General features: G+C 44.6%; 1 protein-coding gene across 1 annotated transcript in view; it reads left to right on the forward strand.

Moving 5' to 3' along the window:
- Positions 1–7,787: 7,787 nt before the first annotated feature.
- Positions 7,788–12,982, forward strand: part of ARCN1 (archain 1 coat protein complex I subunit delta) — a 45,027-nt gene continuing 39,832 nt past the window's right edge. Inside the window, exon 1 of the mRNA XM_089678592.1 lies at positions 7,788–7,927. Coding sequence (XP_089534718.1) covers positions 7,925–7,927 — 3 coding nt within the window. The 5' untranslated portion in view covers positions 7,788–7,924. The remainder of the gene's footprint in view (positions 7,928–12,982) is intronic.

Raw genomic sequence — 12,982 nt, forward strand, 5'->3', positions numbered from 1 at the left:
GAACCATTCAGTGTAGAATTTCATAATTCATATCTAATCAATCCTCAGATGTATCTGCATAATAATCTACCCACGGGTGGAATGTCACTCGTGCATAGGAAATGTTATGAGCAAAATATGAGTTATGAGAGATTCTGGATCTAGTTGAGGTATCCGCCCGATGATCCCTCCCTAAACGGGGCATTGGTCCTTAACTTCAGAGACACCCCCTGCTAGGGAACTACAAAATGGGCTGTCAGGCCTAAGAGCTAAGTTGAAGAATTCTTCCTTTTAACATCAGGACCACCTGGGGAGACCCATGCCCTTTTGCTCTGAAACTTGATCTGCTAACCCAGGACTTTGGCAAGTACTTTAACCCTTTAACCTCTCCCTGTTATCTGTTTGCTGTGCTGTTCTTCTCTGTATATGTATATATATATATATATATATATACAGTGGGGCAAAAAAGTATTCAGTCAGCCACCAATTGTGCAAGTTCTCCCACTTAAAAAGATGAGAGAGGCCTGTAATTGGCATCATAGGTAGACCTCAACTATGAGAGACAAAATGAGAAAAAAATCCAGACAATCACATTGGCTGATTTGGAAAGAATTTATTTGCAAATTACGGTGGAAAATAAGTATTTGGCCACCTACAAACAAGCAAGATTTCTGGCTCTCACAGACCTGTACCTTCTTCTTTAAGAGACTCCTCTGTCCTGCACTCATTACCTGTATCAATGGCACCTGTTTGAACTTGTTATCAGTATAAAAGACACCTGTCCACAACCTCAAACAGTCACACGCCAAACTCCACTATGATGAAGACCAAAGAGCTGAAAAATCGTTGTGCAGGGTGCAGCTAGGTGTGGCATTGTTACGCACGTGACATCACGGTTTTAGATTGGCTAGTCCTAGAAAGGCTTGGTTGGTCAAATTTCGAAATCAATAGTGGCACCATCGGATTACAAAATGCACAAAATCTCTGATTTTCTTAAGAAAATTCGTTCAGAATTCAACCCATGTATGGTCTGCATAAGTTCACCTTTGGGAACGTTACATGTTCTCACTGCTGCAGCCCGCTGTCCTCTCTCCCTATGACAGCAGTACGGGGGGGAAGGTGCTCATACTAGCTGTCACTTTTTAATTTCAGTATTTTTATTGAGAAACAAGCATATAGATGCGTAAAATGAGATGGCAAACAAAAAAGCCCACCTACATGGTGGAACGAGATATAAAAGCAGAATCATAATACTTATAGGCACGCAAAAAGATTATCAAAAGATGGCAATACAAATACACACAAAGAGTGCCATAACCATCAAGTCGTACAGGTTTCATAAATCAATAAACAGAAGTTGAACCAAAGGAATGAACCAACAGTGACAGAAATAATTCAGCAAATAAAATAGAAAAAGAGAGAAGAAAGAGGAAATTACTCCTAAGGGGAAGAAAGGAAATAAGAGGGGGGGTCAACTGCCAGACTCTCATGATACAGTAATGTAATTAATCCAAGGCTCCCAAGTCCTCTCAAATCTGGACATATCGTCATTGACAATACTTGTCAGTTTATCGTTAACCATTATCCAGTTAAGTTTTTGTTTCACCCTGTCTAGCGGGATCAAGGATTGTTTCCAACTTCTAGCTATGGTAATGCGAGCCGCCAGTAACATATATAAAATTAATTTAGTCGATTTTTTGGGGACATCAGAGGGTAGTATATTGAACAAAGCCACTTCCGGCGATCTACGGATATTAACTCCTGTTACTGAATAAATAAAATTGAATATGCGGATCCAGAACCTACTCACAACTGGACATTTCCACCATACGTGGAACATGGTAGCCTCTTGACCACAGCGTCGGAAACAGCTAGATGACACGGAAGGATATATTATGGCTAGGCGAGCAGGAACCAAATACCAGCGTTTTATAGTTGGATTCAACAAGATCAGTGTTAATCGAGATCTTCGATAGAGTATGGGCCGCATTCCGCCAAGTATCTAAATCTAAGGAACTATTTAAATCCCACTCCCATTGGCTTATGTAGGACAATTTAGTGAGGGGATCAACCAATGAAGCATAAATAATGGATAAACGACCACGCATCATCCCACTTGCCCCACAGGAGACCTCGAGAGAAGAAAGCGCACAAGGTTCTGTGAGTAATCTAAGCTAGCTATTGATAAAAGAGCGAAGTTGGTGATAGCGGAAGCTGGTGATAGTCTCCAATACGTAACAACCCCTTATTAATCCACCACTGGCACCTCGCGAAAGATAGACCCGGGGCAAACTCAGGATTACCAAACACTGGGGCCAACGGGGTATGCGGAGAGGAGAAAGGTTTACGAGCTCGCCATCTATCCCACACCGATAATGAGTAGGATAGAGTAGGACACAGAATAGGAGGACGCAATCCACTGGGAAGCCACATGAGAGTACCAATAGCATATGGATGGCACGAAAGGGCCTCAATCCCAACCCACTGGGGGACATATCCCCTGGCCGTAGTACACGATAGCTGTGCTATTTGGGCTGCCTGAAAGTATGCTAAAAGATTAGGGAGTCCTACACCGCCATGCCTCTTCAAAGAAAATAAGGTAGATTTATTAAGCCTAGGGCGTTTTCCCTTCCACACAAATCTAGAGACTGCTGCTTGTAGTAATAACAGTTCCCGTTTGGGGATCATGATTGGTAGCGTCCTGAAATAGTACAATAATCTTGGTAGAAAGGTCATTTTAATAGAATTAATTCTATCGAACCAGGAAAGTGAGAGATCCTGCTAGTCTAGTAAGTCATTTTTAAGTCGTTTGAAAAGCGGGAGATAGTTGGCCTTGTATAACGTCGATATAGATTTCGTGAGAAGAATCCCCAGAGAGGGGAGAGAACCAGGGGCCCACTGAAAATCAAAATTTTCCCGGCAGTAACGAACCTCCGAATCAGGTAACAAGATATTTAAAGCAACCATTTTAGATGAGTTGAGCATAAGACCGGAGGCCTCAGAAAACCGATGAAACAAATGGAAGAGACCAGGTAGAGACGTTCGAGGATTAGATATGTACATAAGAACATCATCAGCAAATAGGGCACATTTATGACCCCGTTGATCACAGTTAACACTCGAGATAGTGGGATCAGCGCAAATAGCAATCGCAAGTGGTTCCATTGCCAACACAAAGAGAAATGGAGAGAGAGGACATCCCTGTCTAGTCCCTTGTTCTATTGAAAAAGGGATTGATTTATATCCACGAATGGAAACTTGAGCGGACGGAGTAGAATAGAGGGCCTGCAACAGCGTTGTAAAATAAGGGCCAAACCCAAATTTGTCTAACGTTCGAAACAAATAGTCCCAGGACAGACTGTCAAATGCCTTCTGAATATCCAGTGACAGTTAGCTGTCACTTTTTAAACATAGCGCAGCCTTGCGAGCTCTGCCCACAATCCTGCATCATTCATACACAGATTTCTGTAAATGAATCAACCACAAGTCCTGACATCCTTTGCGGCTGGCGACCCCTGGTTCACATATCTGCATTCCTGGGGTCTGCGTTTTGCGCGGGCACGAGAGTCCATTGATTTGAACGGACTCTCGTGCCCCGGGACACGCAGGGAAGAAGTCCCTGCACTTCTGAAAACGCAGCCTGCACGGGAATCTCAGTTCCCAGTACGGTTGTGATTTCCAGTGCAGGCAGCATGCCTTTAGAATTAATGGCACCCGCCCACAGGTCCGCATTCTTCTGTGCGGGTGGTGGGGCTGCACAGATTTTTGTGCGGATCCGCAGCGGCGCCACCCGCACAGATGTGAACCTAGCCTTATAAGGGAAAAAGGTAGCCCAACCTACTTGACACACCCAGGGGCGGGACTTCCCTTAACCACTTGCCCTGCAGAGGATTTACCCAACTTCCTGACCAGACCATTTTTTGTGATACGGCGCTGCGTTACTTTAACTGACAATTGTGCGGTCATGCAACGCTGCACCCAAATTATTTATGTCTTCTTTTTTTCCCCACAAATGGAGATTTCTTGGTGGTATTTGATCACCTCTGTGGGTTTTTTATTGCGCTATAAACACAAAAAGAACAACAATTTTGAGGAAAAAAAACTATATTTTTGGCTTTTTGCTATTAAACAAGTCCAGTGAAAAAAATGTAAAAAAATCAAATTTCGTCATAAATTTAGGTCAAATGGATTCTGCTACATGTGTTTACTGAAAAAAATCCCAATACATGTAAATTAATTGGTTTACGTGAAAGTTATAGGGTCTACAAATGGTGGTATATATACTGGGATTTTTTTTTTATACTAGTAATGGTGGCAATCAGCGACTTATAGTGGGACTGCGGGACTGCAGTGGGTATTCTGACACTGGGGGGGGGGGGGGGGGGAGACTGACTAAGTGCCACTGACATCTCAATGACACTAATACAGTGATCAGTGCTAATAAAAAGCATTGTCACAGTATCAATGACATGGGCAGGAAGGGGTTAACATCTGGGGCGATCAAAGGGTTAACGGTGTGCCCCGTGTGTGTGTGTTTTACTATTTTATCTGTGTGCTGTTTTACTGTGTAAGCACGCTGCTTTGTATTGCTCTGCTATGCAGAGTAATACAAAGCAACGTGCTGGTACTGACAGGGGAGAGGTCTGTGTTGTTTACATACAGACCTCTCCTTTGTTAGTGTTCCTCGGTGATCGCCGGGTGCCAGTGGAGAATCTCTGGCCAGGACCCAGTGATCAACAGCTGTAGCCACCAATGGCGGCGCGAGTAGGGTGACACGCGTCCCCTACCCGGAGATACCAAATCACATATATACACATGATTTTGCGCAGCCCTGCCACCCTGTAGCAGTAGTTCTGCTATAGGGTGGTCGGGAAGCAGTTAGAGGAGTAATATCTCCTCCTTACAGGTCTACATCAGACCAAAAAAGAGAGACAACTGAGGAAGAAAGAAGAACAGAGGGAATGGGTCCAAAAAGGGGGACAGTCCCTACAAATAAGGAACAATTGGGAGTCATGGACACCCTGGGAAGTGTTGGATACCAGTAGTAGTTGTAGCTCCATTAGGGCCTCTTTACACTTGCGGTTGGGGAGGTGGTAAAACCCCGCAGTTGAGCAGAGTTCTTGCTGCCCCTTTAGCTAGAAAGACAGCGGGGAGGGAGAATACTCAGAGCTTTGCTTTGCATCTGTGGCAGGAATTATCCCCCCCATCACGTTCAATGAGCACTTCAACCTGCCGAATACAACCTGATTTAAGGAAATAGGACTGCGCTGAAACTTCCCCGCAACAGCACGCAATGCAATGGTTGCAGCATGGTAGTCTGGCATTTCGATGGTTAAAACAGGAGGTGGGCGTCATGTGTGGTGGAGGTACTACCCACCAAATGTGACAGAGGGCATCATTCTTTCAGCACAGCAAAGCGTCATAGCCATGGCATGCAAGCCCATCTGGCTGCCTTTGAAGCTTAACCACTAGCCTACAGGGCACTTATACCCCCTTCTTGCCCAGGCCAATTTCCAGCTTTCAGCACTGCCACACTTTGAATGACAATTGCACGGTCATGCAACACTGTACCCATATGAAATTTTTATCTTTTTTTTTAGACAGATAGAGCTTTGTTTTAGTGGTATTTAATCACATCTGGGATTTTTATTTTTTCTTAAACCAAAAACCACTGAAAATATAGAAAAAAAAAATTTTCTTTGTTTTTGTTATAACATTTTGAAAAGTGATTTTTCTCCTTCACTGATGTGCGCTAATGAGGCTGCAGTGATGGACACTGATGAGGAGGCACTGGTAGGTGGCACTGAAGGAAATCGATAGGCATCACTGATGGGCACTGAAAGGCAGCACTCATATATGGCACTGATAGGTGGCACTGACAGGCAGCACTGATAGGCGGCACTGACTGGCATTGATAGGTGGCACTGATGGGTGACACTGAAAGGCAGCTCAGATGGGCACTGATATGTGGCACTGATGGGCACTGCCAAGTGGCATGGATGAGCACTGACAGCTGGCACTGATGGACACTGACAGGTGGCACTGCTGGGGCTACACTGATCATCAGTGCCCTGATGATCAGTGTACCTGTCCCCTCCGAGGAATGCCGATTACCGGCTCTCCTCATGAGCTGTCAGCGTGACAGCTCGTGAGGAGAGAAATGCCGATAATCGGCATTTCCCCGTTTACATGCTATCAGCTGTGATTGGACACAGCTGATCAGATGATCGAGCCGACATCTTCGGCTCTTTCTGTTGATCGGTGATCCGCTGTGTCCAAGGGACACGGCGCACCGCTAATCGCCGTACTGCGCGCTCCCGGAGCCGTGCATGCGCGGTTAGAATGGGAGGACATCATATGACGTCCTCCCAGAACGAGAGAACCACCTTGCATCTGTCACATTACTATATAGCAGGCAGGAGGCGGTTAAGGGGGGAAGTGATAAACAATGGCTCAACCACCTATTTTTACTGCCCTTCAGTTGTCAGTGTGTGTGAGGCTTTAGGGCTCATGTACACTGCAGCTGATAAACTCACGTTTAGGAGCTGTTCAGCGTTTTTTTCAGCAGCCCCTGATCTCACCCTAATGTTTTCCTGTGTGTCCATGTACACATCGTCGTTTACAGGCAGTTGAGTTTACAGTCGTTTTTTTGAATGCAGAAAACTTGCGTTCAGCAGTAGATTTTATCAGCGTTTCAAACGCAAAACGCTTGTAAACACGACTAACCGCGCTTATAATTTTTTTAACTCTTCCATTTCCAGATTCTGTCCAGAGCCTTTTTCCATCATGAAGAATGCAGGCAAAGCGTTTTCCTGGTACTCAAATGGACCTGGTACACCATACTTTGAGGTTTTGCATGAAAACAAATATGTTAGACACTGCTGCAATCATTTCTGCACACAAATGAGCTGGAACACATCCAAACACCACAAAAATACAGCTAATCTCAACACATACTGCTCTATTTCTCTCAAAATGTCTGAAATAGTTAATTTTTACTGTTTTTCAGTGCATTCTGGGTATTTTGGAAGGTTTCCTGAGGTTATCTTTAAAAAACGCTTCTAAACGCAAACGCTCATAAACACGGTATGCAAACGCGCCTAACAGATGTTTTTTAACCTACGTTTCCCAGCAGTTTCCATCGTTCAGAAGTGTCCTGTGTTCATGGGGCCTGAGGGCTTCAGAGAGTGTGCTGTGCTCTCTGAAGTGTGATCCATGATTAGATCACACTTTAGAGAGCATTTGCCAAGTGCGGAGGTGTGGTGTCACCTCCTTACTGCCTGCCTATCCCCACATTACAGGTTGTTGTAGAAGGGCCCAATTCAATTGAATGTGTTCGTTGGGAGTTATGCTCACCAAGTGAGGGTATAATTATTGGCATGCTCACACCTCAGGCGCTGCTGCTGCAGCTAAAGGGGGTGCCGGTTAAGGGGCAGTGAAAGCACAGCTTAATTCCAGCGTTTTACCGCCCCCTGAACATCACGTATGAAAGCGCTCGCAATGAGTGAGGATTCCAGTCACTGCAAGCCGGGAACATATGATTTTTCTCTCACAAACTGCATGTATCTCAGGTTTTATTAGTTTAATGAACGGCTCTGGACTTCACATAAAACCTTGTCACACCCTTACACTGACTAAAATCTATATTCGTATTTGTCCTGTGAAAACCCGGGAACGTAGAAACAGACTACGTGTTCCAGACACAATCATCCCCTTCCTTCACGGACTTCGGAACACACGTCAGTGACAGGCCGCGCTGCCCTCATCCAATATGGCCGCTCCCGTCTCCCCTGGTCAGACGTGCCATTACTAGGCTTCTTTCCCCCGGACGTTACGTCTCTTCCTGTTGAAGACGTGGCCCCGGGACTGCCATATTGTGGAGAGGGCTGTTGGAGTGTAAAGAACGGGCAGAAAGGCGTAATAACCGGCTGTGAGAAGCGCAAACATGGTGAGGAGGGGTCCCGGGGAGGGTGTGTGTGTTATAGGGTACGTAAAGGGGAGCGGACACCCTCCGGGGGGCCCGGGGCCACAACCCGCCGGAGCGCAGGAACTGTCACTGGTTGCGTCCTGTCAGCTGGCCCAGTGCAGGAGAGTACAGGGGCCCCTCGTAAACTGAGTGTATGAGGGAGGACGGGACAGGGGCCCCGGGGCTGGGACAGGCCTGACATCGGCCTTAGCTCTCGGTCTGTTGTCATAGATATACATTGTATGGGGGGAGGGGGTGCTGTGACCTGGAGAGCACTGTATAGACACCAGGCAGGGTGAAGGTTGGATCAATGACTGACTACCGACGTGTATTTCTTCTATTCCAGCCGCACCTCAGACCCCCCCATAGGATTATCACTCCCAGTCACACAGTGACCCCTAAGAGGAACACAAATATTCCTTCCATCTTTTTGGGTGCAGAATTAGGCCCCATTCACCTCCGCGTGTTCCGGCAATGTGCGCAGAAATGAGTTTTTTTTGCACGCGTTCCTGAAACTGCGCATCATGCTTCTCTAAGACATTCCTGACGCATCTAGCAGACAGGCAACAGAACGCGTGAGGCTCGCCACCCACAAAGAGCGCAGGAACTACTTTGACGCATTTGCTGTGTGCAGGGATGGCCATTAGTATGAATGGTTGACCCTATGCTGCTGTACAGCAAACACACATAAGTGCAAATGGGGCCTTATTCACAGGGCGGTATATCTGCTGATCGTGGGTGCCATGCTTTGCAGGCTTCTGCTGGAAAAATAAATGCGCTTTTGTTTTTGTTTTTTGTTTTTTTGTTTTTTTTTGCAAAAATATATGAATTTATCTTTTCCGTAAAGGTTAAAATGATATTAATTCAATCTTTTTTGTTTCAAAATAATACTTGCCTGCTCTGTGTAATGGTTTTGCACAGAGCAGCCCTGATCCTCTTCGTGGGTTGCCTGCCAGCACTCTTGGCCCTTCCCACAAAGTGCTCTAGGGTACCCCAGCAGGCTCGCTGTCGAGCCACTGCTCTGTGTCCATTCACACACAGAGGCTCAGCCCTGCCCCCTCTCTCTTTTCATTGGCTGTGATTGACAGCAGTGGGAGTCAATGGCTTCCACTGCTGTCTTAGCCAATGAGGAGGGAGAGTCCCCAGAGAGCTGGGGCTCTTGTGCACATTGTTGGCACTCAGTGTGGATCAATGGATCATTGTGAAAGCAGCCAAACTTGGCATTTAAAAACAAACTCCATTTTTGCCAAGAAAAAAAAATTCCCCTTTGGATGATATATGTTTGTTGCCAGGAAATTAAAAAATATATTGCACATTCCTACCTTGTTATCTTGAAGAAATAGCTGTTTGCCTGTGTCCATGTGCAGAGTGATCCTATATGAGAGTTGTTACACAATTATCAGCTGCTGCACTCTCAAGGCTCTGAGGAACGTGGCAGGGTCTGCACCCCTTTAGACATGATTCCCTTTGGGAGTATCTCACTAAAAATGACATTTTTGTTGCAGGGGATGCCTGAAATCTGACTTGTATCTTAGTGCAGACTTCTGGGAAAATCAGCCAATCACACAAACAGGAAATGTCATTTCTGGGGGGTTTCTGTACACCATCTGTGTCCTGAGTGGGTGCAGGTTGCTATGTTGTATTTTACATTAAAAAAGTGATTTTTTTTTTTTTTTTTAAATAACATTCAATTACAATATGACTTGTTTAGCGATTGTATACACAATATTTTTTTCCTTTTTGCAAATTTAGGAGATCTTCACTGAACGTTATTATAGGCTTACCTGTAGCTACAACTGAAAAAGTGGACTTTACTAATGCGTTTAAGTATTCCAATGTGAACTAAGCCATAGGCTGGAATTCTACTTTAAAACGGATCTTGAGATAACCCCCCCCCCCTTCATTTTTTTAATTTATTTTTTATTATCTATAAACCACTGCCTACTGGGGGCTGTCTTCTGCACAATTCAGATACACACCCTCTCAGCGGATCCACAGTTAACCCACTGAGATCCTTTTTTGTTTTGCTACTGCTCACTCCTGCGCCGTCATGTTTTTCTTTGATGTCACCAGTTGGTACCAGATTTTCTGGGATCATCCGGTGGGCCTACAGATGACACGCTGCTCCTTTACTAAATGGAGAGACAATGCCTCCTGGAATATGTGACATACCTATCCCAGGATGCAAAGGGAGCACAGTACACTTCATTCACCAAGGTGAATGACATGCACCTGGGGGGGTGGCCCAAAAAAAATTTGGGAGAGGAGGATTGGATAGAACTGAAGAATGCCTGGAGGGTGGAGATCCAATTTAAGAGATCCACATTTCATGGAAGGGGAAGAGTTCAGTTCTGAGTTAATTCTTTAAATATATTAATAGTAAAAAGGCCTGACCGAGCATGTAGGCCCTTTACAAAATAATCTAGAGTGGGTGACTGGGGACAAAGAGAAGGCAAATGTATTAAATACCTTCTTCAGCTCTGTGTATACAAAGGAGCATGGGGGAGCTCTTGTCCATAATGGGCATGGTATTGACACAGCCCCAGATGATCCACATTGGCTCACAATTGATATGATCCAGAAATATTTAGACAGAATAAAGGTGAATAAAGCACCTGGACCAGATGGCATACACCCACGGGTCCTTAAAGAATTGAGCTCTGTCATTTCAAAGCCATTGTTTCTAATTTGTAATGACTGGCATAGTACCACTGGATTGGCGTAAGGCCAATGTGGTGCCATTATTTAAAAAGGGGTCAAAATCTTTACCAAGTAATTACAGACCTGTTAGTTTAACTTCTATAGTTGGGAAGATACTGGAGAGTTTAATAAAAGACCGCATAGATGAGTTCTTGCTGGAAAAAAATATTTTAAGCAACAGACAGCATGGATTCATGAAAGACAGAAGTTGTCAAACAAATCTGATTTCTCTTTGAGGAGGTGAACAAAACCTTGGACAGAGGGGTGGCGGTGGACGTGGTATACTTGGACAGAGGGGTGGCGGTGGACGTGGTATACTTGGACAGAGGGGTGGCGGTGGACGTGGTATACTTGGACAGAGGGGTGGCGGTGGACGTGGTATACTTGGACAGGGGTGGCGGTGGACGTGGTATACTTGGACAGAGGGGCGGCGGTGGACGTGGTATACTTGGACAGAGGGGTGGCGGTGGACGTGGTATACTTGGACAGAGGGGTGGCGGTGGACGTGGTATACTTGGACAGAGGGGTGGCGGGGGACGTGGCATACTTTTGCAAAAGCGTTTGACACAGTTCCCCAGACATGGCTAATGTGTAAGGTAAAGTCTACAGGCTTGGAAAAATCTGTATGTAAATGGATAGAAAACTGGCGAAAAGATTGTATTCAGAGAGTAGAGGTTAATGATTCATACTCTGAATGGTCTAGGGTTGTCAGTGGTGTACCCCAAGGTTCAGTGTTGGGACCCTTACTTTTTAATACATTTATAAACAATATAGGGTCTGGGATTACAAATCCCATTTCAGTCTTTGCAGATGACACCAAGCTGTGCCGTGGAATAACGTCCTTACAGGATGTCTCCAACTTACAAGCTGACCTCAATGCACTGTTTAATTGGGCAACTATGTGGAAAATGAGGTTTAATGTTGATAAATGTAAGGTGATGCACTTGGGGGCTAAGAATATGCATGCATCATACATACTAGGGGGGTACAACTGGGGGAATCAATGGTGGAGAAGGATCTGGGGGTTCTGGTAGATCACAAGCTTAATAATGGCATGCAATGCCAAGCTGCGATTTCTAAAGCAAGCAAAATCCTCTCTTGTATTAAAAGAGGTATAGACTCCAGAGAGAGAGATATCATATTACCCCGGTACAAATCATTAGTAAGACCTCATCTGGAATATGCAGTTCAGTTTTGGGCTCCAATTCACAAAAAGAACATTGGGGAACTGGAGAAAGTACAGAGAAGGGCAACCAAACTGATAAGAGGCATGGAGGAGCTCAGCTATGAGGAAAGATTAGAGGAACTGAATTTATTCTCTCTTGACAAGAGGAGATTAAGGGGGGATATGATCAACATGTATAAATACATCAGTGGTTCATATAGTGAACTCGGTGTAGAGTTATTCACCCTGAGGTCATCACAGAGGGCAAGGGGGCACTCTTTACGTCTGGAGGAAAAGAAATTTAATATCCAAACACGGAAAGGTTTCTTCACAGTGAGAGCTGTGAAAATGTGGAATAGACTTCCTCAAGAGTTGGTTCTGGCCAGCTCAGTGGATTGCTTTAAAAAGGCCTGGATTCTTTCTTAGATACACAGAATATAACTGGATACTAACATTTATAGGTAAAGTTGATTCAGGAAATATCTGATTGCCTCTTGGGGGTTCAGGAAAGGAATTTTTTCCCTGCAGGAGCAAATTGGATCATGCTTTGCTGGGTTTTTTGCCTTCCTCTGGATCAACTGTGGGTTTTTTTTAATGGTTGAACTGGATGGACTTTTGTATTTTTTTTCAGCCAGACTAACTATCTAACTATGTAAGGTATGTGTATGAGGTCATGTAACAGAATAGGTGTTGTCCCAATTTGGCTGCAAAAATAAAATTTTTCTCTCAAATATGGACCAAAACAAAGTAATGGCGATGTGTACTCTTGTGCTAAATGTGTGTTCACCAGTCTCCAGCATGATATCCTATGTGTCCATGTACACTTAGACTCTAATCAGCGATTTTTGGCTGGAAAACCCCCAGAACTAGTGGTTTCCTAGAGGAGTTTTTTAGCTGTAAAAACGCTCTAATGCTGAAAAACGCAGCAAAATGTGGTAAATCGCAGCAAACCTGCATTTTTGGACTTTTTTTGGTTAAATAAAACTAAAAAAACCTAAATGCTAATACCAAAACGCTGAATAACTCGTGTTTTTAACGTGACTTTACACAACTAATGTTACCAGCGTTATTAAAACGTATTTTATTTATTTATTTCAGGTACTTCTATAGCGCTGTCAGTTTACACAGCGCTTTACATATATATTGTACATTCACATCAGTCCCTAACCCTC

The sequence above is a fragment of the Staurois parvus genome, unplaced genomic scaffold (genome assembly GCF_062004578.1).
Source record: "Staurois parvus isolate SC_StPar_1 unplaced genomic scaffold, SC_StPar_1.0 ptg000207l, whole genome shotgun sequence".
Lineage (NCBI taxonomy): Eukaryota > Metazoa > Chordata > Amphibia > Anura > Ranidae > Staurois > Staurois parvus.